General features: G+C 35.8%; 5 protein-coding genes across 6 annotated transcripts; 4 read left to right on the forward strand and 1 right to left on the reverse strand.

Moving 5' to 3' along the window:
• The first annotated feature begins 1,722 nt into the window (after nt 1-1,722).
• On the forward strand, nt 1,723-7,597 carry LOC121808546. Of its 2 annotated transcripts, XM_042209097.1 has the most exons (9): nt 1,723-2,758; nt 3,007-3,357; nt 3,442-3,510; nt 4,062-4,580; nt 4,702-4,770; nt 5,226-5,372; nt 5,652-5,868; nt 6,275-6,607; nt 7,087-7,597. In XM_042209097.1, exons 1-9 carry the CDS (start codon nt 1,889-1,891, stop codon nt 7,197-7,199), a joined length of 2,688 nt encoding a protein of 895 aa, XP_042065031.1. In that variant the 5' UTR covers nt 1,723-1,888; the 3' UTR covers nt 7,200-7,597. The 2 variants fall into 2 exon arrangements, with proteins under 2 accessions (XP_042065031.1, XP_042065032.1); XM_042209098.1 differs by lacking the exon at nt 5,226-5,372.
• A 374-nt stretch (nt 7,598-7,971) lies between these two features.
• LOC121806429 (EKC/KEOPS complex subunit bud32-like) lies at nt 7,972-10,779 on the reverse strand. Its single transcript, XM_042206469.1, has 8 exons — nt 10,665-10,779; nt 9,656-9,712; nt 9,435-9,548; nt 9,072-9,350; nt 8,848-8,961; nt 8,503-8,575; nt 8,356-8,417; nt 7,972-8,178 (listed from the first exon to the last, which is right to left on the reverse strand). The coding sequence occupies exons 2-7, from the start codon at nt 9,710-9,712 to the stop codon at nt 8,380-8,382; spliced, it is 675 nt and encodes a 224-aa protein (XP_042062403.1). The 5' UTR covers nt 10,665-10,779; the 3' UTR covers nt 7,972-8,178; nt 8,356-8,379.
• A 292-nt stretch (nt 10,780-11,071) lies between these two features.
• On the forward strand, nt 11,072-14,386 carry LOC121806383. The gene is made up of 9 exons (XM_042206400.1): nt 11,072-11,369; nt 11,489-11,576; nt 12,060-12,173; nt 12,615-12,697; nt 13,128-13,242; nt 13,338-13,429; nt 13,541-13,606; nt 13,875-13,968; nt 14,125-14,386. Exons 1-9 carry the CDS (start codon nt 11,146-11,148, stop codon nt 14,230-14,232), a joined length of 984 nt encoding a protein of 327 aa, XP_042062334.1. The 5' UTR covers nt 11,072-11,145; the 3' UTR covers nt 14,233-14,386.
• Nucleotides 14,387-14,834: 448 nt separating this feature from the next.
• Nucleotides 14,835-18,697, forward strand: LOC121808047 (deSI-like protein At4g17486). Its single transcript, XM_042208382.1, has 5 exons — nt 14,835-15,015; nt 15,241-15,511; nt 16,375-16,662; nt 17,396-17,476; nt 18,344-18,697. The coding sequence occupies exons 2-5, from the start codon at nt 15,352-15,354 to the stop codon at nt 18,484-18,486; spliced, it is 672 nt and encodes a 223-aa protein (XP_042064316.1). The 5' UTR covers nt 14,835-15,015; nt 15,241-15,351; the 3' UTR covers nt 18,487-18,697.
• A 229-nt stretch (nt 18,698-18,926) lies between these two features.
• Nucleotides 18,927-22,394, forward strand: LOC121808046 (protein AUXIN RESPONSE 4-like). The gene is made up of 2 exons (XM_042208381.1): nt 18,927-20,797; nt 21,986-22,394. The coding sequence occupies exons 1-2, from the start codon at nt 19,592-19,594 to the stop codon at nt 22,235-22,237; spliced, it is 1,458 nt and encodes a 485-aa protein (XP_042064315.1). The 5' UTR covers nt 18,927-19,591; the 3' UTR covers nt 22,238-22,394.
• The last annotated feature ends 1,061 nt before the right edge of the window (nt 22,395-23,455 follow it).

Raw genomic sequence — 23,455 nt, forward strand, 5'->3', positions numbered from 1 at the left:
TATTTTGAAGATTCAAAACGTTTCAAATTAGTTTTAATTGTAATCGAAGTAACTAAATAATCAATTTTTTTTCATTCAAATATCTGCTTATCATTTTGCGTTCTAAATATCTAATTATGTTATTTCTAAAAATAGGACGCAATAATAAATTAATAATACTAATAATTTGTATTTTGCATTATTATAACATTAAATTTTGTTTTATGTAAAGAAATTAATTGGCATGCAAAATAATAATCAGCCCCAATAAATTCAACCCAACATTCAAACAAACTTCAAATTTGTGGCTCGTCACAGCTCTCTAAAATAGCCCGTAGACAATTCGTTAGGCCCAAGTCGCTCGTTCTCTTCTTCTTTGCATTACAGCAAGATCTGCCCCTCCGTTGCCACCTGCGCTATGCCACTTCGGGCAGTCATTCATTCTCTTCTTCTAAATCCGCGGCTGGGGACTGAAACAAAATTTATGTCGCTACAAAATATACAGTAGTAGGAGTATAAAACATCATATTCTTCTTCACTAAATCTACATCTTTTAGATATTTTATTTATTGAAGACTTTATGAAACATAGGGACTGTTGTAGTATTGTATATTAAAATAGGTTTAAATATTCTACACTTTTTTGCATAAATTTTCTGTGTGTACTGCCAATGTATAAACAAGTTAAATTATAAATCAACGGTATTAAAATAATAATTAATGACATTAGAAATTGATTAGATACCACACAGAATGAAAAAGATTAAAGTAATTATATACTGTTAAAGTGTATCAAATACACTAATATATATTTTTAATATTGTAGCAGAATAAATACAATAGATCACCCAGTATATTAAAAAATCATGTTTCATCACATTTAAATTAAATTTATAGTAGCTACTCAAACTGGTTTATAATTAGTGAATATTTTTAGACTATTAGTCCTAGGTAGTAGTAGTTAAAATATTCATTGTTATTTTATAGCATGAATTACACAGATATATCACCAACCGACTTTTCCTAAACGTTCTCTACATAGTCTTGATATTCTTGCTTGAAAGTCACACTGTCACACTATGATTCCTCATTTAGTCATTTATCCGTATACTAACCTCTATAAAATGATGGACAATGCACACTTTTGATGATATCTACATAATTTACACTGAAATTTATAGTATCATTTTATGATAATATTATGTTTTTAATCCGATTAAGTTATTCATTTTAGAATTTTTCAATCTCCGAATAAAGAAAATAGTTCTACATTCCTTTAAACTCAAAAAAATATAACGTAGTCAAACTTAAAGTAAGATTTTTACTTCGATGGTAGGGCTAGATAATTTACACTGAAAATTTATATCGTAATATTATCTTATTAACCTAATTATATCATTCATTTTAAAAATATTCAATCTCCGACTAAAGTAAATAATTCAACGTCTCTATTCCTTAAAACTTACAAATGAACATAATCCAATTTAATACTACAAGATTTTTTACTCCGATTGTAGATAGAATTTACAATGAATTTTAAATTTTATCAATTTATGGTAATATTTTCTTATTCTTCATAAAACATTTCCTTAAAATAATTTATTTACTGAAAAGGATCAAACATTTTTAAAATGTAAAAGATCTTTATTTATAGGTAGAACAAAATAATTTTTTTTTACTAGTATTTCAGAATAAATGTCAATAAATTGATTACGGAGTAAAAAACAACAATAACAATAAAATATGCAGCGTTAGCAGTAGAAACAAAAAAGCTAAGCGTGGTGAAGGATCCATTTTAATGGCAGATCCATCTTCTCAGTGCCTTTCAACGTAAAGCAAACACACCTTTTTTTCATTTCAAGGATTATAATCGAACAGAAGAGGCGCAATCGATACGCGTCCTTCTCCATATGGCGGAGGACGACGATGATGATGCGTTCGGAGATTTCTCTTTCGCTCCCTTCCAATCGAATTCTCTATTCACCGCGCCAAATTCGTCGCCCGCTCCCGCCGCAGAAGACGAGGACGACGAGTGGGGCGATTTCGTGGAACCGCCGTCGCAATCGGGAACTGCTGTGAATGGAGATCATCAATCGGATGTTTCTGCATCGCCGGCTTCGTGGATGAAGCCGCGAGGCGCTCTGCCGCTTTCGCTGTTTGGAGATGCGGAGGAGGAGGCGGTCGCAGGTGATTTGGCTGTTCCTGTGGATTTGAATCGGCAGAAGAGCAATGGAATTTCTGAAGGAGGCGTCAGTTTAGGTTTAGCTGGCAATGGTGTGTTGAAAACAAAAAGTTTTAGTATTGCCGATCTGTACGATAGGTATTCACAGACCAAGCATGAAAGCCGTGATTTGGTTGTTAAGGATGATTCAGTTGTCAATGGAGTTTATCCGAGTGCGAACCAGAGTACTGCAGAATCAGCTGTTCCTGAGATGAAAAATGTGGAGCTGAGTAATGATTTGGTTTTGAGTGATCATAATCAGCTTGCAAGCAAGAGTGATGTTGTGGAGTTCAGTTTTAACTCTTATATGTCGGATCCGAGCAAGGAGGAGGACCTCTTTGGCGGATGGAATGGGGAGTTTAATGGACTTGGATCTAATTTGAAGACATCTCCTGAAAAGGAAAATGCAAATGTGTTGAAGTTGAATTTAGATTTGGATATGAATGGTGATAAGCAACAATCGGATGGCTCTATTACCGCCATTAATGATGATGATGATGAGGAGTGGGACTTTAAGGATGCAGACTCGGAATTTCAGGCTCAAGATGTGAATAATAATGTAAGCAAGATTCTCATACTGCAAAGCCACGAAATGAACTTTATATTTTACTCCCTATGCATATGATCTTAACTTCTTACTTGGACAATTGGTATTAATCATCTGTAGAATAGGTGGAATTAGCTTAATTCAATTACATAAAATGTGGCTACTTGTGGTAGTCTACATCATGAACTGTATATGTTTGAGGAAAACTGTATATTGTCTTCCACGTTTACTTTGCTGAAAGTGATGGGTTTTGTCTGAAGGTCGGGTTGATGGCGCCAGAGGCTTCTGAAAGTAGTCCATATCTCTCTGGGACTGGCATTGACTCAACTAAATCACTTGATTTGTTTGGGACTCCTAATGGATCCTTTGACTTCTTTGCAAGCTCAAATGAACCAGTTGATTTTTTTGCCAACCCAAGCAGTATTTCTACCACTTCCCAGGAAGTGGATTTGATTGGTATTCCAAGTTCATCTACTCCAAATGCTTTTACTTCATACGGACACTCAATTATTGAGAACAATAATGTTGGAGGTGACTATGGGATTGAGGAACTTGATGATGATTTTGGAGATTTTAGTGATGCTTCTTCAAAAACTGGACCAAAGCCAAATGTAAGTTACTCTTGTTTTGTATTTGTCACTCTGAATGCCTATATCATAGTATTGTGCCTGATAGACTCACAAATCTTGGTTCAGGAACTATTTATCAATGGTATTCATTCACCTGTTACTGATGCAGTGCAAACTTCACATGAAAAAGTCCAGGTGAAGGCACAAATTATCTCACATGCAAACCCGTCTTTTACCAGATTAACTTCATACTTTCTTTGTACTACCAAGAAATGCCTTGCAACTCTAACAAATACTAGAATTAGCAAATGATTAATCATGGAGGGGTGAGGGGTTAGGCAGTGATCTTTGGCTGATTAATCAATTTCTAATTGCTTCCTTTTAATTATTGCTTTCATTAAACTGGTCTGTGCTCCCTCCATGTTCATGCCTTTCTTGAATCTTGATTATGATAAATTGAGTTCCTCAGTTGAACTGATGATTATATATATAATGACCTGTATTTAATCCCATGACTGTCTTCATCCAATTCTCTCCTTGGATTTCAGTGGTGATGTTTTGGCTATCTTAGTTATGTCATATTTATACTCTTCTCCGTATTTTAAGCATAATAATTTAATATCTTTAACCAAAATCTGTCTTAATCTGTCCCGACCTTGCACACTGGAAGGCTTGGTTCCTTTATTTCCTAGATAGGTTTATTTTTCATATATTTTGTTCACTGGTTTTGAATTTTGACTTTGCAGGAGAAGGATACAAATTTAAATCATCACAGAGGAGCAATTCCCCTCTCCATATTTGGTGATGAAGAGCCAGAAAGTGGGAGTTCCTCAGATGTTCAAGATATTTTTTCACACCAGTCTATTCCTGCAAAAAAAAGTGATCATATTGCTGGCAATGTGGACTCTATCCGTGATATGATATCAAATTTATACAGCCAAGCTGAGCAGACTTCTTCTATAAAAGCTGAGCATAACCTCAGTGAAAGTCAGTTAAATCTGCCGAGTGTAGTTTCAAATTCCGATTTGGTAGATAATGATGATAACAACGATGACGATGACGATGATGATGATGATGATGATGGTTCATGGGATTTCAAGGATGCCTCAGAAATTGGATTTGATAGTAAGGCTTCTCTTACTAGCGCGGGAGATGCATACATGAGCAAATCATCAAAGCTTAAGCTGGATGGTTATTTGGCTTTCTATTTAAAATTGAAGGAAGAGTTGTACTTTATTGGGAAAAATCATATTGACGGGCTAAAGGTATTTACTGTTATTATATGCTTTTCTTCTGAAGTGAAAATGAACTTGGGTTCACATGCATTTCACTGCCATCATTAAGCTCCTCCACTAACTCTACATGATTTGCTGTTTTTCCCATTAGAATGCCGAAGGTGATGCTGTCCTTTCTGTTGAAGGTGCAAGAGCTGAATCTTTTGATAGTGTGTTCCAGGTGAATGATCTACCAGTCCTTTTCCATGGTTGTTTTTATGTTTTGGATTTGATTATTAAAAGTTTATTTTGCCGAATATCCTTAATATTTTCTGTGAAGGTGCATATTTCTTACATATATGTAAATATGAAATTAGCCAAGGTATGGCATAGTTGTGTTACCCATTGGTTATATCATCACCATAGTCTTAGGCTTAGAATCAGACAGCTGTCTTCCAGGTGGAAAGGCTTGTTTTTTTACCAGGTGGAAGTCCAACAGAATTTCTTACTTTGTTAACAAAAGGGGATGCTTTTTAGTTGATGTAAACTTAATTTCTTGATTAAGTTTCTAGAAGTGTCTCTTCAGGGTTGCACTTTGCCTTTGTGCAAGTATCTTTTGTTGATCACTTGCTAACCCTGTTGTGTTTTGCAAATATTATGGAGTGATTGGTGACTGATTTCCTCAATCTCTTGTAGTTTCTCGGTAATGAACTTGCCGAAGAAGGTGCTTTTCAGGATCACAATACAAGAGATAGTCATCTACATGAATTTGCTGAAGTTTTGCTGGAGCCTCAATTTCAGCAACTTGAGTCAGAGTATCACTTATCACAGAAGTTGTTAATTGTATGTAGTTTGTTCCTTTGTTTTCAGCTGTCACTTATGAGCATTGTACCACTGAAAAGTTCAATTGATTGAATATGATTATGGAGGTATATAGATTTTTATCTGCACAAATATCAAACACTCATAGTATGGCTGGATTTTATATTTTAATTTGTTATCCTATGTTGGAAGATTTAGTTGCAGCCTTTCTATTTTAGTTGAGAACTGGCTGAGCTTTGTCCTTTGATTTTCTTTCTTTCTCCTGGTTTTTCGGCCACTCACGTATTTGATGGACAATAGGTGGAGACGGATCTGGAATCATATGTTGGACTCTTAAGACATACAAATGCGATGCTTAAGATCTTGAACATAGGAACGCAGGAAGAACAAAAGGTATATCTTTCCTTATGGTCTGAGATGATATCTGTCTGCGCTCAAGAATTAAGGCACGGTGCCTCAATTTGGAACGACGCACTGATGAAACGTGTCCATAGCCAATTTCTCTCTGAACCTCAAGGTAAATTCTATAAAATGCTTTGTTATCACATTGAAAGGAACCACTGCACAAGATTAGCCTTTCTGATTACAGTAATAAAAATAAAGTACTCCCTCCGTCCCTGAAAATTTGTCACCTATTTCCTTTTTCGTCCGTCCCTAAAAATTTGTCACCTTTCACTTTTACCATTTTTGGTAGTGGACCCTACATTCCACTAACTCATTCACACTCACATTTTATTATAAAACTAATATATAAAAGTAGGACCCACATGCCACCAACTTTTTCAACCCACTTTCTATTACATTTATTAAAACTCGTGCCGGGTCAAATGGTGACGAATTTTGGGGGACGGAGGGAGTAGCTGATAGTAGATTATTGTGTTTCATCGATGACGAATAAGGCTAAACTTCCTTTCTGATTGCAGGGAGGAATTTTGTTTTGGCCCTTGGAGAGTTATATAGGGTGGTTGTAGTTCTTGGAGCTTCAGCCAAACTTTTCAAGCCTTGGATTTTATCCAATTCAGTAGATTCACCTTCTATCTATATCTTACTAGAGGAATGCCATGCTGTATGGTCAACTTCCAGACTTGAAGAAGCTCTTGCAAGTGTATCAGCGCCAACTACTTTGAGTGAGACATCATTATTCAAGTCCATCAGACATATCGTTGGTCTAGATGTACTTGAGCTTGAGAACTATGTTTTCGCAGAAAAAGAATCTAGGTGTTGGCTGTCTCTCCTAACAGCTGGAGTGGTGCCAGGTACACAACACTTTCAAACTTAGCTCGAACATCTTAGTTCTTTGCTTTACCAAACTCACCAGTGTCCTTCTTTGTGTGATATGCATGAATGTATCTTGTTAGTCTTACGATTATCTTCTGAAATCATCAATTTTTCCTCTTAAAAAATGCAGGGTCTTTTTTTTTTTTAATCTTTTGAGCTTGTTTCAAAATTGAATACTCCATATTGGATGACAACACTATTCTCAGAAAATAGTGGTATTATGTATAGATAGAAGGTGCCAAACTGGATTAGGACCTGAAATTGTCGTGTAGGACATATTTTCATGTATGTTCAAGGATAAATAGAAGAATACTTAAGCATGGCTCCGAATGTTCTATTTTCATTATAATCGTATTACTGAAGCTGTTTGCTTAAAATCATCAGCCTCCAAGCTCACGGGGTTTAAATTTTAAGGTGTTCTGCTAAAATATTTTTCTTCGATTAATCTTTTTTACAGACTTGAAGATCGTAACGTGGGGAAATGAGCAGTGCTTTGTTACACTCGCGAATCTGTGGGCAAATATGATAAGCTGTTATCCCCCGAATTTGCCACAGTTAAATCTTGGATGAGAAGGATATTTAGTGGACATATTCAAAATCCCACTCTTTTGTATCCAGAATGGCTTTGTGGATATTTGCTATGGCAATGCACACCGGAAAAGATCGAGCAATGCCTGGTTTGTATTATGTCAAAGAGGTTGCGTTCTTGGAGTTGGCGCCTATGTCTGCTCGTCAAACTGCAGAATCAGTGTTTTGAGTTGCAGAAACAGTTTTGTCCAAAGAAATGATTCTTTTGTACTTGTCCCTTTTAAAGTTATTTGCATCAGTTAGAGAAGTTCTGTTTTGTGAGGCATCCTCTTCTCTATGTTTGTAGTAATGTGAATGTAGCTTTGTTTTGTTGTATCAGTGTGTAGTTCTTGTACCTAAATCATTATTTACCCCAATATTCAGGTTATAGTAATTTCTTACTAAAGTTGTAAACAAGCAACGTCCTCATTATCCTTAACATTCATTTTGTAATTAACTTAATGACCAGTGCAACCACTCTCTCACAACCTAAATCTTATATGCCTAAATTAATTCTATAAATATCATAAAAATTAGGACAAAATAATCAACTTTTTCCCACTGTTTTAACAAAAATGTCTCAATATTTGGGTAATTGTAAAGAAATACCAGCGTTACAATTTTCGTTTAAAAAGTTTATCATAATTTGACACCATCTCTTGGTTAATTTTCTGAATAAAAATCAATATTTTAACCGAATTTTTTCCTCCTGGGCGTGGTGAGGTAAAATCTATCTCTAATGAAGTTACAAACATAAAAAAGGATGATGAGGAAATACGATACAAAAATGATGTACCAATTAAATAAAATTGTGATTACAATTTCCAATCCAAACTTACAAGCCAATGATAAACTAATGTCTTTGCTTTCAGTTTCGAACATCACCTCATACCCAAAAGCATAAGTTTACTAGTAAAATGTAAAGCCCACATAGTTTCTGCTATTCCTTCAAATCCTTTTTAACCAACGATTTATGATATCACTGCACACCAAAATCACAGAGGACTTTTACATAACCTGTATGCTTCAATGGTAATAAAATATCGAACAATCGAGAAAAACTCAAGAGAAGATAAAATCAAATATTGCATTCAAATTCCCACTAATCAATTGGTATATCAATTCATTATGAACACACTATAATATTTACAAGTCTTACCTGGTGGACAGAAGGGCGAAGAGCTCATCCGATCATTGTGCGTTTTCTTCCTCTTTGTCGCACTGAAACCAGAAATATATAATCGATCAAATATTGCTTTTTGGGAAGCAAAAGATACGATAATCCAGAGCATGAATGAAGTGGTACCTTGAGCTAGCTTGTTCAATGTTGCACACCACTGCTTTGAGGATTTCCTGTATGCAGCAAGGATATGGTCCATCTAGAAGAGACGATGAAATAGAAATTGGCAACATTAGTTAAAATTTTCTTTTCCCAATGATCACTACACAGCAAAGTTTAGTAACCCAACAATTTCTTTTTGAGTAGTACCATTTTCACTACTGAGGAAAATTTAAAATGCATGTTACACAGCCAAATATCTAGGAAAACTTTTTTCAGCTAAAAGAGCAATGGCATAGAACAAAAATATTTGATTCAATGCTTCAAGTCATTTTTGAACACTAACTCTCATTGAAAACGATGACTACTCACCACATTCCCACATGAAGAGTGCATAGATAGCAATGCTCTTTCAAGAACATAGAGATCCACAGCTTTATCTTCTGGAAGTGTCGAAGTGAAGCTTAGACCGAAATCGATGAGAGCCTTTGGTAATATTCAGCAAATTCATTGAAGAAGAAGTTAGCAAAATAAACAACATGGAAAGGATACCACAAAATATACGCACACCCAAAAAAGAAAAATTAGTGACCTACCAACTTATTAGTACCGTTATGAACTAACATGTTTGATGTTGTCAAATCACCATGGATCAGGCCACCATCATGTAGTTTCCCAATGGCATCACCGATCTGTGTTGCGATATCATCTAATCGCTCTTCAACAATACCATGCAAGCCAAATTCGAGCAATACATCTGTCACAGCAGGACCTTCAACATACTCAAATGTGAGAGTATGTAGCAGAGGATCAACAGCATAGAGGGCTGGAGTCGAGACCCCAAGCTTTCTAGCTTTTGTCAAGCACCGAGCTTCCTGCTCTAGGATTCAGCGAGAGTCACGCAAATGGCAAAGGAATTGAGTGCTACAGTGTGATCTCTGATTTGAAGACTAACTAACCGCATTAAGACGTTTGAGAGTCAGCTTTGAGTCCAGCAACGGATGCCGATATTTTTTTGAAAACCGTTCCTTAATGACCGACCTTCTACCAACAAAATTCGACTCAAACACCCTCTAGAAAAACAACATAATATCAGATATTAACATACAACAATAGACACTAACAAGATGCAACAAGTGAACAAACATTTTAACAAGGTTCGGGATTCAATTCAACTTACAGCCTCCGCGCCCTGCTTGATCAAAATTAAGGATCCTTCTATTCCCTCTAACTTCATCTGCGCAGTGAAAATTTCAGTAACTCAGATATCAATATAGAAAATTTGCACTAAACAAAATGAAAACAGTAAGACTCTGCAGTCATCAGTCAGTTGTGAAATGTAATGCCTGAACGGTTGCTCCTAAGTCCTATCATATTTTACAAAATAAATGTGAATGTGTTCCTTTCTCATCAAAGAATCTAAATGAAACTATGATAGATATCATGAAAAGAAATCACTAATCCCTCAGCATGGAACCCATTTATTTCGTTGGTCACTTTCATCAGACTCAAACAAAATGAAGCAAACTCCAAATATAAAATGATAGTACATATAAGCATTCTGAGCTAAGAGATGACTGCTTTGATATGCAATTACAAACTCAACATGCAAAATTCGTTGATTCATTATCAATCCTAATTTGGAACCAATTCCCCCCAACGTCTTTTCGCTCATTTCGCACTCAGTAACATAAAAGCTGAATCTACTTCACCAAGTAAGTATAATTTAACCTTCATTTACTTCTTATCATAACAAAGCCATTAAATCCAATCTTAATCTACATAAGGCAATCACAGAATAATGTTCAAATAAATGTCAGCAGAGTGAGCTGAACCAACAGGTAACTAACACAAAGAAATTGTCAAACTCAATGAAAATATAACCAGCAAGTCAAAGAAGAAAACCCAAACAAATGATAGCACAAATAAACATTATACAGCTTAATCCAATAGGGACACCAACTAATCAGCATGACCGGGGCCAAATACTGAAGCAAAAGCATAATTAGAATAGAATTCAGAATAAATTATGATTAAAAGAGAAAATTCCCCAATAATAAACGCAGTTTTACAGAAATGCAGCAAAAGAAAGGTAACTTGAAATAGATACTGATAAAGCAGAATAAATGAATATTGAAGAAGCAGTAGAGACGAAGAGCGTGTGGTGTGTATGTGCGGCAGAGTGTAACCTTGTTTTTACTGTGTTGGCGGAAGAAATTGTCGGAGAGAAAGAAAACGAAGAAGAGAGGAGAGGGAAAGAAGAGTACTGAACTGTACTTATTTAACTGATGTTGTATTGGGTAATTTTTTATTTAGTTCAAGAAAATTCATAATTTGTAGATGACAATGAAATAATGAATTAATTAAATTGGAGATAGCGGTTTTCGTCTACTATTTAATTAAAAAGTAAATTAACATTCATTTTATTTTTATATAAATTATAGTAGAAAATAAATTAACCCAATTAAGCTCAACTGCTCAATGTTAAGAGTATAGAATTAATAGTAATTGTTCTTAGCAATATTAATAAGGTTTTTTTACGGTCAGATGTAACGTGGCATAATATGATTGGCATGATTTACCGTTAGCTACTTGCAAGATTGCACACAGGATTCTAATTCTATCTCTACTTTCTGAAGCAGTTGAGGACGGAGAAGAAGGAGATAGAAGATGGCTTCTGCTACCTTCTCAATTTCAACCATTGCTGCTTACACTCACCTCCCCTCACTTCCCAGACTCCCCTCCACCTCTCATTTCTCCATCACTCCTGCCTTCCCCAAAACCCAACGACTCACGCTCACACGTGCCAAGTTCGACAAGTTTCAAGGCGATGATGGCGTCGAGCCCGGCGAGGATCCACCGCAATTTCAAATTTCCGAAGAAGAGGATGACAGGTGCGCTCTCGTTCCCATTTGCTCGTCAACTAGTATAATTCTAATAGTATCTAAGTTGTTGCATAATTTGTTAGTTAAGTGTGATTTTAGGTCAACATTCGCTTAATCGTGTTTTTCAGTTGCCTTCCTTCTGATTTGGAGGGTGCAGTTCGCCAGTCGGGCCAAGCAAGTGCGCAGTTTGTTTCTGCGGGAGGACTAAGAGCCATAGTAAGTCATTGAGGAACTTTCAATGGAATTGCTTATCGACTTAAGTGATGGATGAGGATGTTTTAGGCTAATTCATTCAAAGGAGTTTCTATGTTGCTCTTATGCATAATATGAACATAATTACATAATCAAATTATAGCTGTGTCGTTAGGCTTAGTAAATGCTTGAATAGTAGTGATACTGATGCAGATCCACTGAAAGATTGCTTGGAGACTGATCTTTAGCGAATTATTTCTTCACATAAAATGGATTGTAAACTGGAACTCAAGAGATCTTTGGATGTTTTCTTACTTGTTTCTTCTACTGCTAATATGAAAAGGGGCTTGGGGATCTGTTGTTCATTTGGCAGAATGTTTTTCAGTCCAAGGGCACTAGAGATTGAGCAACTACTCACATCCATGAGCATCATGTGCTGATTCATTTTATACTTGTATGAATTTTCATCGGTAACAATCTTCCATGCGATTCTATTTTACGCTGTAGGTGGAGCTTCTAATTCCACAGTTGCAGTTTCTTGACGACGAAGGAGCACAAGCTGAGCTTTGGGGGCTTTCAAAGATCTTCTTGGAAACACTTATTGAAGAAACAGGGGGCCAGGTTGGTTTGTCATGTGTACGAATCCTGAAATTCACATGGTCATGGTTACAATCTTTGTTAGTCTGCACCGAATTATATCCACGTAGATGTACATATGGGTGAACTTTATATGCACTTTTCTCCATGTGTACATGCTTAGGTACATATATATACATATAAATGTGGATAACCATAAGTGCTTTAGACTTAAGTGAGCGAAAGCTCATAGCTGACTAGTAGATATATTTATAGGATCTATATACCAGATATCCATGTCCTTGAATATATTTGAGCTAATGTTTTGCTATGGTCATTCTTCTGCTTCTTAATATTTTTTTGTGCCTTGTTTTGTTTGCATAACCAACCGTGTTGTGGAGTATTTTTTCTTTCTTCCATGTGCCACTTTCTCCTAGTTTATTCTAGTAAAATTTTCAAACTGAGAAGTATAATTTCTGTGTTCAGAGAGTTAAAGCCATATTTCCAGATGCTGGTGCTGCTGCACTGCTAAAGTATCAGTGGAAAGATGCTGAATTTGGTTTCTCCAGGTAGATAGTGCACAAGCATTTAGTATTTATTTTATCATCATGGGAAACTCCGTTTGCTATGAAGCTCGGTTGAGTCCTTGAATCTGGTTGCAGCTTCTTAGGTTGGGCCGTCATAACTATCCATTTGATTCAGTTTAAAGTGAAACGTAAATCATTGTTTATTTTTCTGATTGGCTTTTAAAGATAATCAAAGGGCCTTGAAACATTGATTACCCGCAGTGCTTATGCATTCTGTTGATTCATGAAAAGAAGAAGAGTTCTAGCCAAGATAACTTAAATATTCAACATATCAATAATGAAGGGTCATTAGTCTTGGCATGAAGAAGTGAGTGGCGAACTTAAATTAAAAGTACTGTAACAGCACACCTATACTTCCCTCTTATACTCTTGATGTGTCTCTATCGTTATGTGATTCCAGTTAATTATCCAGTCTAGGTGACCGGAAGCCTGTGAGCAGTGAAGACGAGATTATCGTGATGGTGGTTCCCGACTATCAGATGTTATCATATGTTGAAAAGGTCGCATCTGAGCTCTCAGATGATCCAGTACTGATCTGATTCTCTTCCATGGTTTTGAACCAAGCTTAAACTGATTCTAGCATACTGCACTCAACTAAGACTAGGTTCCCATATTTTGTTAGCCTAGGCCTCTTATCATGTGGAACCCCCGCCTTATTAGTGAGGATGTTGGAGTTGGGATCAACGTTCGCCAGTTACGACGAAACTTTTTAAGGTACTTTTAGTCTTTTTGGCCGTCTTTCTTTGTCACCCTGATATGGTTCTGTTTGGAGTTGGCAGTCAGAAGTTGTTTATATTTTGGTACTCATGCATGATTTCTCTACAGCACATTTACAACTGTCTACTCAATGAAGCCTCTTCCAACAGGTGCCGTATTTAGATGTTACCCTGGGTAAGCTTTTAACAATTCCATGGAATAGATCTTCATGTTAAAACCCTTGTATGATGTATCCACAAAAATTATGAGAGGCCGTGATAATTTTATGATGCTTTAACTTATGGTCTAGTATTTACACTAAAAGAGTTAGCACAATATAGCATATGTCAGTGAAACTTCAATTTTATTCTAATAGCTCTAACCTTAAAATTATTATTCAAAGATAATGAACAATTATTCTGGTGTCAATTGAATGGGGATACTATACTCTTTTTTTGATCAGGATGTGGAAGGTTTTTTATGATGATAAGGAGAGACCCAACAGGTATCTGCTCGCTGAGGAATTGATACGACGTCCTGATATAGAGGATCTCGAGGTTGGTTTCTCTCCCATGTCAAAAACCGAAACCGATCATATAATAAAACAGTGGCTTCCTCTTGTTCTTTTCTGTGATGATAAGTGAATTGCTAATGCTATAGTGAAAAGCAGAATATAATGGTGATGTGTGTTGGTTTTTGGTGAATTTGGGCAGATTATTTTTGGTGGACAAGATAAGTCAGAGAATGGAGCATCTCTGTTTGATCAAGCAGCAGGCATCTTCTCCTCGTTCAGTCGTTTCATGAAAGTCATTTCAAGATAAAGTGTTCTTGCTTCATATACTAATTTTTTTGCTGCACTTGTATATCGAAATAGTATATATTTCCAAAGTCTGTTTGTATCATCATCATGTGAAATCCTTATTGTGTATGTATGGTTCAAAATGTAACGTCGAGTTTCAGCGCTAGCTTAGGAAATCATGTTCCTTGACAAATTTGGATAGTCGGGTAACACTTCTTAAATAATATTCATAACATATTAACATATTATTCTTAAATAATACTCACAACATATTCCCAAAATATTCACAACAATTTCAACGCCCTATGCACAACAAATTCACATGAAAAATTGTTGAAATTTTAAATGCCAATAAAATTGGAATAACATGGCAAAACATGAAATTAATTCGGATGAAAAATATTTTTATCATTAAATACCAAAAAATTTGGAATAATATGGTAAAATGATGATAAATATTTTTACCATTAAATACCAAGAAAATTTGAATAATATGTTAAAACATGATCTTAATTCGGATGATAAAATCCACAGTTGTACTCGAGTTATAAAATATAAATCTCATTTATTAATAATTTGAGTTATAAAAGTAGTCAAAATTGAACTAAATAATTGTTTTAAAAAAAGCCTTTTTAATTATCAACCTCTCTCTCTCCTCCATCATGGGATTGCGAAGCTGTAATCATCCCAAACATCACATCTGCGAATTTCCCTTCAAATTTCTGTAACTTCTCTCTCTAGATTTTCATATATACAGCTTTATGTGTTCACGAATTCATCGCACTGGCATGTGGCTCCATTGAAGGTATGTGGAAACTGTGCACATTAGCCCTAGTCGCACAAATCGCCTAATCACCATTTTGATTTTTTTAAGGAGATTTTTGGTTGTGAATCGAACTCTGTTTTTACAATACCACTGATCTATAGATTGCGTGAAAACCAGCAATGTTCGTGTGATTTATTTGCAATTGAAGTGAATTTGCTGACGACCTAATATAATTGCATCCCTAATTTTATACTATCTCGCCAGGGATAGTGGAGTTCTGCTGAGCTCTTGAGATTTACCAAACAAGTGTGGATATACATATTGATATACGTGTAGTCTGGAGCATTTTCTGGTGTGGTGGAGGTGATTGATACAATGCGATTGTTTCCGATTTCTACGAGCTCAGATAGTTCACCAAGGGAGCACAACTCGGAGAAAAGTCAGTCGCCGATTTACCTAAATATATATGATCTCACTCCCATAAACAACTATCTTTATTGGTTTGGATGTGGAATTTTTCATTCCGGCATTGAAGGTATGACCAACTGTGCCTTATAACATTTTATGCTTAATGGATGAACAGTTTATCATGTCTATGTGTTTACATTGTTCTGCATAATTTGTAATACTGGTAATCTGTTACTATTTGGTTAATTAATCTGATATCAATAGGAAACATTGTTAACTTAGCCAAAAACAGGAGCAGCATAGTTTAACCATGTTTTTGGGATATTTATACAAAGATCTATTCATCTCTTGTGATAGCTGAGTGATAATGATAATTTGCATATTCCAGTTTTAGCTGGACACTGACAACAGAGAAGGAACATTCACTGCTAGACAGCCTAGACTAGGTCAAGTGCTTGCGCTTTATGTAAAATTTTGCTGATGATAATTGATAGATATCATTTGCTCCATTATTTACAACCTCTTGAATTTAGAAGAGGCTTATATACGATAGTCGTATTCGTCTACCATAACTCTACAATCATGAGTATATATTCTGCATGACTAAAATTGCTGCTTCACGATTCAGTTTGCATTTATAAATTAACCAATCAACAAATCAACCAATTTGCTCAATCTTGTTTCGTTCGGTATCCAAAGTGTAACATTGGCAGTGAAACTGCTCAGCCTTTTTTTTTGTCTTTTTTTTTTAAAATTTTGACACAGGACATGCCATTTGTAATGACGTCTTGACCTGTTAGTTTTGTCGTATTTATGTGATGTATCTCTTAGATAGTTTCTCTTCCTGTTGTAGTTAACTGTCATGCCATTTGTAATGACGTCTTGACCTGTTAGTTTTGTCGTATTTATGTGATGTATCTCTTACTTAGTTTCTCTTCCTGTTGTAGTTAACTGTCTTTTGTAATCTGTTTTCTCAATTTTATGAAATAGCACATGATCTGGAATATGGATTTGGAGCTCATGAGTACCCAACAAGTGGAGTGTTTGAGGTTGAACCCAGAGGTTGCCCTGGTTTTATCTTTAGACGAGCTATCCATCTGGGAAGTACCAACATGTCTCGTTCAGAATTTCGGTCATTTATGGAACATCTCTCCAGCGACTATCATGGTGACACATACAATCTAATATCTAAGAATTGCAATCATTTCACTGAAGAAGTTTGTCAACAACTCACTGGAAAACCTATACCTGGGTGGGTTAATCGATTGGCACGATTAGGTAAGAGTTGAATAGGATTATGTGGAATTAGCTTTTTATGTTCAGAAACCCCAATGAAGAACATTTATGCATCATGTGATTTTTCTTATATTTCTTATGTCAATATGGAGCTAAGCTGTCTAATATGATTCTAGTCCTAGGTTAAAATGATATCCTTTTATCAGTATAGTCTTCTGTATTATCTACTGTATGCTGTATATATTTTCAAATATCTAGGAATACTTCCGACTTTCTGAGCCAAATTAAAACGCAGACACACTCTCTCTCTCTCTCTCACGCGCACACACACAAAGACACATGCGCGCGCACGAAGAAATGGAGAGAGTATTATTTTATTTTTTGAAACCCCATTTTTGACTCGACTTGTTTACATGGAAGCAAGCCTATTTTGTAAAAATATTATGTGGTCATTGACTTTACATTTATACTAGAAAAACTAAAGTTAAAAATATTACGTGGTCATTAACTTTAAATTTGCTAACATGCTAAACTGTGGTTTTGGTGGTCTCAACTCCCAAGTAGTTCTGCATTAAGTCCATTTTTTCTTTTTTTCCTTAATTTTTGCTTGGTCCCAAGTAGTTCTGGATTGAGTTTACTTAAACCAAACACCTATGAAGCACTTAACCATTTGAGAAACAGACTTATGGCATATACATGCTTGAAATAAATTATTTTGAAATGATGTATAAACCTCCCCTGCCTTCCACTCTTACATCATAATGTCTAATTTCAGGCTCTTTCTGTAACTGTTTGCTGCCTGAGAGTATCCAGGCTACTCAAGTGACACAGCTTCCTGATGTTGAAATGTGTTCAGGCAAGTTTTATAAGATCAGACTAGATGGTATATGAGCTTTATTATTCAATTCATTTATTGTTAACTAGATTGAAATGTCCGAAAAGTTTATTTTCACTCCCATGACGCAGGAATGAAAATAAATAAACTGCTATAGTACTTATGGGAAATAGACAAATCCAGCATCTCCACTGCTATCAATCATAAATCACCAAATAACGTTGGATTATATCTTTTGTTCATGCATTCATTAGAAATTGTTTCCTTTCATTTTGATAATTTCTAATTCCTTTATCAAATTAGTCATGAATAACAGAGCTACAAGGCAATCATTTTTAGTCATGTAAATATTATATTTAGAAATTGGTAGCAATTTGTTTTTGGCTTAGATTTAGCTGTTGCTGTTCCATGGTCTTTTGCCTATTAGAATTTTGTGATCCAATACAGGTTCCAGAGGATAAGTCTTATCTCCTTTTTCCGAATTGAAGTAAAATTTTACTGATACTTGAGTTTTGTTAGTTGGTGACACCTCATTTTTCTTCAAGTTTCAATCACTTCATAGGAAAGAGCCAAAGGCCTATGGTTTTCTGAACTGTTGATATGCTAGAAGCCAATTATCAGCAAATGTGTAAATTAACTGGAGTGATTTCTTGAATACTACATACACTTCATCATAGAAATTTTGTGACATGCTATCTGGCTCCAGAAGTTGCTTCAGGTTTTAGATTTTGTTTAATATATATTCAAATAGACTTGTCATCACTGCAGCTCTTTTAATTAGATGATTTGATTAGATCAAGTCCTTTTTGCTTTTTGTTTGTTTGGGTCGTGATTGTTGATCAAGTCCTAAATTCCTAATAACAATTACAACACATGTTTTATAAACAGAAGATGGTACCGACCCTGGTGCATCATATGCAACAGGAGAAAGCGAAGAGGAGGAACTAGACCACCATCTGATTACTACAGCAAGCAGTGACATAGCATTTTTGAAAGACAAACCAGTGAGGCTAGCAAAAGATATTCATTGATTTTGATTTTGATTTTGATTTCTCTCATCCTGCACTTTCTTATTTGTCTTGTTTGTACAATTAGTGTGTAAATCTCCATTGTATTTTGTTATACATGATAGTGTCCAAACAAATTCTTGCTGTGTGTGTCTATTATTTATGTGGGATAGCTGGAAAGAAGCGTGGCTATTTATCGTTAAGAATGTATGACCCGTGCCACATTGGACTGGAAGTGTCATCCTCTACTTGTTTTTGCTCTATGATTTTGATGTGGTCTATAACTTTGTCTGAATGAAATAAGCATGATGCTTATTGTTTCTCAATTGTTCGTTTTTTTTCAGATTGGAAACATGTTTCTGTGACGATCCTGTGAATCTTCTCCTTTGTTTTTAGGTAGATTCGTTGCAGCTGCCTGCTATGAATGATGTTGTGCATAATTAATTTGATGGAATGGATTAATTAAATCTAATTCCACAACAGTTATGATGTAGATTGTAGACAGCACTTCCCCAAATTTCGTAATAACTCATTCATAAAGTCGGATCCTTGAATGGTCAAAACATTATACTACGCAGGATATACTCCTATAAATATATCTATAAGTTGTTATCATTTCATTTATTTGTGTATTTGATGTGAAATACTGAATCATCTATAAATTGTATTAGCACATTATGTGCTTCCGTATTCAGGAAAAAAGAATGATTCATGTGACAGGTTGATAATTGATTCTTAATTACATACTTCTTTTCTGATATACTATCTGTGGAATGAGTACTGCAATCTTAAGTTTTATGCATCCAATATTTGGAAGTGAGCATGTTTCGATATCAAAAATATTGCGAGATTTGATTATTAGTTGAATAAATTTACTTGATAAGAATTTTAAGAAATATAAATAAGGAACTCACATAACTGATGTAAATGAGTATAAAATTAATGATCTATTATTAAAAATAGTTAGGATTGATAGAGTAGTGCAATATGAAATTAAAAACTTTATGCGCGTGCAAAAAGAGGAAGTGATTAAATCTCATGGTCGCACTTTCTATGACAAATCCCTCATTTATTCTGTAGATTTTCTTCCACTAGACCTCTGCTGTCAGTCCATGCCTGCTGCCCAGCAATGGCCATCATAACTGAGGAGCCACAATCACCACCGCAGCTCCGCCACCGCAAATCCAATCCAAAACCACACAACCCCGCCTCGCCGCCCTCCACATCAACACCATCCAAATCCGCAGAAACCACCGTGAACCCATTTCACTTCTGGTTCTACTTCACCCTCCTCGTCTCCCTAATCACCCTCTCCTGCGTCCTCATCTCCTCCTCCCTCTCCCATCAAGACCCCAAGACTTGGTTCCTCAGCCTCCCCCCACTCCTCCGCCGCCACTACTCCAATGGCCGCACCCTCAAGGTCCAAACAGCTCTCAATCACCCCCAAGTTGAAGTCTTTTCCATCCAGCAAGGCTCTATCGACGCAGACAGCCGCGTCCTCATCGTCCACGGCGCAGGTTGTAGCTCCTTCTCTTTTCAAGATGTTGTTAGGGAATTAGGCAGTAGGAAGAATGTGCGCGCTGTAGCGATTGATCTCCCGGGATCCGGTTTCTCGGATAAGTCGGTTGTTGTGATGGAGGAGAGTTTAGGTGGGAGTGATCCAATTAGCAAGATGCGGGATGTATATCAGGAGATTAGGGAAAAAGGCTTATTTTGGGGATTTGATCAGCTTGTTGAGCAAGGGTATGTGGAGAATGAGGTGAAGGTTGTGAAGAGGGAGAGAGTTAAACCTATAGAATTGGGGAGTGAAGAAATGGGGAGAGTTTTAGGGCAAGTGGTGGATTCGATGGACCTGGCTCCTGTGGATTTGGTGTTGCACGATTCCGCATTAGGGTTGAGTGCCAACTGGATATCCGAGAATCATGGATTGATTAGGAGTGTGGTTGTTCTTGATGGTGCTCGTAGTGGGATGGCGTTGCCTCTTTGGGCTGTGGGTGTACCTGTGGTGAGGGAAATTGTGTTGGGATTTAGATTTGTGTTCGAGATGGTTCTTGGAAAGTGTTGTGTGAAGTCAGTTGTTGCAGCGGAGGCTGAAGCACATAGGGTTCTGTTGAAGGGGAGGGATGGGGCAAGTGCTGTGGTTGGGATGGGGAAGAAGCTGAATTGTAGCTTTGATTTGTCTGAATGGAGTAGTCGGGATAGTGTTAGAGGACTTCCGTTCCAAGTGATTTGGTCTGGTGGCTGGTCTGATGAATGGACCTCTGAGGGGCGGCAAATGGCTGATGCTCTTCTTCAGGCTAAATTTGTTACTCATTCTGGTGGGCGATGGATGCAGGTGGGAGATTATTATCGTTGTGCCTTCTCGTACTAGTTGTTGCATACCTCTTATGACAGTTTTTGTGGTGTTTTTAACTGGTGCCGTTTGTTTCATGGATTCTTAGACATGTGCACAAGTTTGTTGTTTAAGGCGCTTCTGATTCCTGTCATGTTTTTGAAGCTGAATGTCTGTCTTTACTTTAGCTCTAATTTTCACCATATTTTGAACATTGTGTTGGCATGAAAAGATGCTGATTTTCCTATAATCTCTGCAACATGTGCTTCGTCGACATCTGATAAAATGCCACTTTATGAGAACCAAAAAGATCCAGCCAGTAATGTGCATAGGCTTGAAACCTTATCATTGACTTGTATCTGACTATTAAATTCCCTTAGTTGCGTGTGTTTGACAGTTTTAGTCATCTGGACTTGGACTTTCCAATGCTTCCCTATATAGATCATCTCTCCCACTGCATTTGCAAGAGCATATGATTGTTCCTATTATCATCTTATTTTTGTCTACTGCTACAATACTTGTGTTGCTATCAATGATTCGAACTTTATTGTATTCCACCCTTTCTAAATTCCAAAAACACTGAGAAGGATCATGATGCAGTGAAAAATGATTTCATAATCTGATTTCGACAGTCATTTGGGGGGCATTTACTTTGATGGATTGATTAATTTACAACTTGTTTGATCATCCAATCCTCCATAGACTCAAATCATATTCATATGTTTCATATCACACTACATAACCACCTTCTTTGTGGCTTGCTCTCTGACTGTGTTTATCCTTGTTTGATACGGAGTACAAATGAAACTCGAATTTGGGGCTATTATATTGCCTTCCCTTTATTCCCTTTAGATTAAATTGGAAGTCATGTATCCATCTTGATCAACTCTTCCTTGCTTGGATTTTTGTGTATTATCCTTTTGATCATATGTTGCTTTACATTTCTACTTTTATGATCGAGTAGAACTTTTAGAATGCATTTCAAAATGTACTTGAGACACGTTTGGATGTTGATCTCGTGTACTGTAGCATTGCTGCTCAATCGCCATATTAATTTAGCATCTTCGAATTTTGTTGGAGAATGAACCCCAGCTCTTCTATGCCATCTATTGATATTGCAGCTGTTTTATTTGGTATTTGTGTTGATTGCTGATGATATTTCAGTTTTGACCAAAAACTGTGCTGTTATAGGAACATAATTCGGAGGAGGTAGCTGAGAGCATCTACGAGTTTGTGTCCTCGTTACCAAAACCATCCAGAGAAGTCGTAGAAGAAACGATCCCTAATCATTCCCAGGACAAGTATACTGCTAAAAACGACCACCAACACGACCAAGGCCACGGGCACGGTCACAGCCACCATGGTCATGCACACGGGCTTGGCCACCACGAGCATGCTGGTTACATGGATTCATATGGTATGGGGCATGGATATGGCATGTGATTTCATTTTGTTGGTCTCATTCATGCTCCCCCAATAGTGGCATTTTGGACAGAATGATCTTTGTAGCATTTGTGTTTGTTGTAATTTTAGTAAAATTGGCCTATAAATTATTCATTTTCTTGTTTTATACATTTTGCATCTTTTTTGTGGGTCTCAACCTCCATTATGTATCAGTCATTGTGTATTTGTCCCAGCTTTTGTTTTGTATTTTGTTATTTTGTTTGAGTTGAGGGAAGAGACTACTTCTTCATCCTAGTAGAATATTTTTAAAAATTAAATGGTATTTATATACAAAAGTATATAATATTCCTTTTAAAGCAAAAATATAAGTTCATTTTTTAGGTATTTTTATACTTTATATATGTAGTTTTGATATACCTTCTGATGTAACTTTTTATATATATATATATATATTTATATTTAAATGAAGGTTCATTGTACATTTTTTGTATGAACATTTAGTGAAACAATTGTATGAAACAAACCACTAATAATTAGCTTTTTTTATATGTAGGTTGTGGCGTATTATTCATACTTTATTATCAAAATCAATATGTATATGTAACTGTTACCGTTTAAACTGTTATAAAAAAAATTCAGAATAAGAAAAAATATACTCCTACGTACGCAAAAACTAGTACTACTATAAAACACTAAATGATACTGTTATCAAGTTATATTATTGTATAATCTTCTTTTACATTAAAACTATTTTTCTATGTTTTATAAATTACTTGGGCCTCTAGATTTTTCTACGTACGCAAAAACTAGCTCGAATAAATGTGTTAATTAATAGGTTAATTAATATAGAAGGAAGTTGTGATTAGGTATGGGCCAAATTTATAATGAGATCAATATCATCCTACCTGTACTTGCGGCCTATTATTTGTACTTTATGCTATGTACAATTTAAATATTGTAATAATTCAAACAAAAAACACACGGATCTTTTCTCTTAAAAAAATCATTTAACAGTAGAGATTAATAATTACTACAATTAATTGTCAGTTAGTTAGTTCCCATATTTTTAAGTTACAACTTACAACTCAAATAACCACACACGCAAACTTTAATTGGGTGACTCCATTTATTGATTGGATGAAAAATATTTTATCAAATGAAATATGATTATTGTTTACTACAAAAGTCAGTACTCTATTGAACATTTTCTTTCCTCGTACTTGAATTACTAATTAGTTTCAAACTTTACTTTGCAAA

Source organism: Salvia splendens, chromosome 6 (assembly GCF_004379255.2).
Source record: "Salvia splendens isolate huo1 chromosome 6, SspV2, whole genome shotgun sequence".
Classification (NCBI taxonomy): domain Eukaryota; kingdom Viridiplantae; phylum Streptophyta; class Magnoliopsida; order Lamiales; family Lamiaceae; genus Salvia; species Salvia splendens.

Excerpts from the sequence above, each read along its gene's own strand:
- LOC121808546 (XM_042209097.1), top strand. The coding sequence starts at position 1,889 with ATGGCGGAGGACGACGATGATGATGCGTTCGGAGATTTCTCTTTCGCT. Across the intron at positions 5,373-5,651 it reads TATCACAGAAGTTGTTAATT|GTGGAGACGGATCTGGAATC; the intron begins GTATGTAGTTTG and ends GATGGACAATAG. Across the intron at positions 5,869-6,274 it reads ATTTCTCTCTGAACCTCAAG|GGAGGAATTTTGTTTTGGCC; the intron begins GTAAATTCTATA and ends TTCTGATTGCAG.
- LOC121806429 (XM_042206469.1), bottom strand. The coding sequence starts at position 9,712 with ATGAAGTTAGAGGGAATAGAAGGATCCTTAATTTTGATCAAGCAGGGC. Across the intron at positions 9,351-9,434 it reads CTCTCAAACGTCTTAATGCG|GAAGCTCGGTGCTTGACAAA; the intron begins GTTAGTTAGTCT and ends ATCCTAGAGCAG. Across the intron at positions 8,418-8,502 it reads ATTGAACAAGCTAGCTCAAG|TGCGACAAAGAGGAAGAAAA; the intron begins GTACCACTTCAT and ends TTCTGGTTTCAG.
- LOC121806383 (XM_042206400.1), top strand. The coding sequence starts at position 11,146 with ATGGCTTCTGCTACCTTCTCAATTTCAACCATTGCTGCTTACACTCAC. Across the intron at positions 13,243-13,337 it reads CTGAGCTCTCAGATGATCCA|CCTAGGCCTCTTATCATGTG; the intron begins GTACTGATCTGA and ends ATATTTTGTTAG. Across the intron at positions 13,430-13,540 it reads TTACGACGAAACTTTTTAAG|CACATTTACAACTGTCTACT; the intron begins GTACTTTTAGTC and ends ATTTCTCTACAG.
- LOC121808047 (XM_042208382.1), top strand. The coding sequence starts at position 15,352 with ATGCGATTGTTTCCGATTTCTACGAGCTCAGATAGTTCACCAAGGGAG. Across the intron at positions 15,512-16,374 it reads TTTTCATTCCGGCATTGAAG|CACATGATCTGGAATATGGA; the intron begins GTATGACCAACT and ends TTTATGAAATAG. Across the intron at positions 17,477-18,343 it reads TGATGTTGAAATGTGTTCAG|AAGATGGTACCGACCCTGGT; the intron begins GCAAGTTTTATA and ends TTTTATAAACAG.
- LOC121808046 (XM_042208381.1), top strand. The coding sequence starts at position 19,592 with ATGGCCATCATAACTGAGGAGCCACAATCACCACCGCAGCTCCGCCAC. Across the intron at positions 20,798-21,985 it reads CTGGTGGGCGATGGATGCAG|GAACATAATTCGGAGGAGGT; the intron begins GTGGGAGATTAT and ends GTGCTGTTATAG.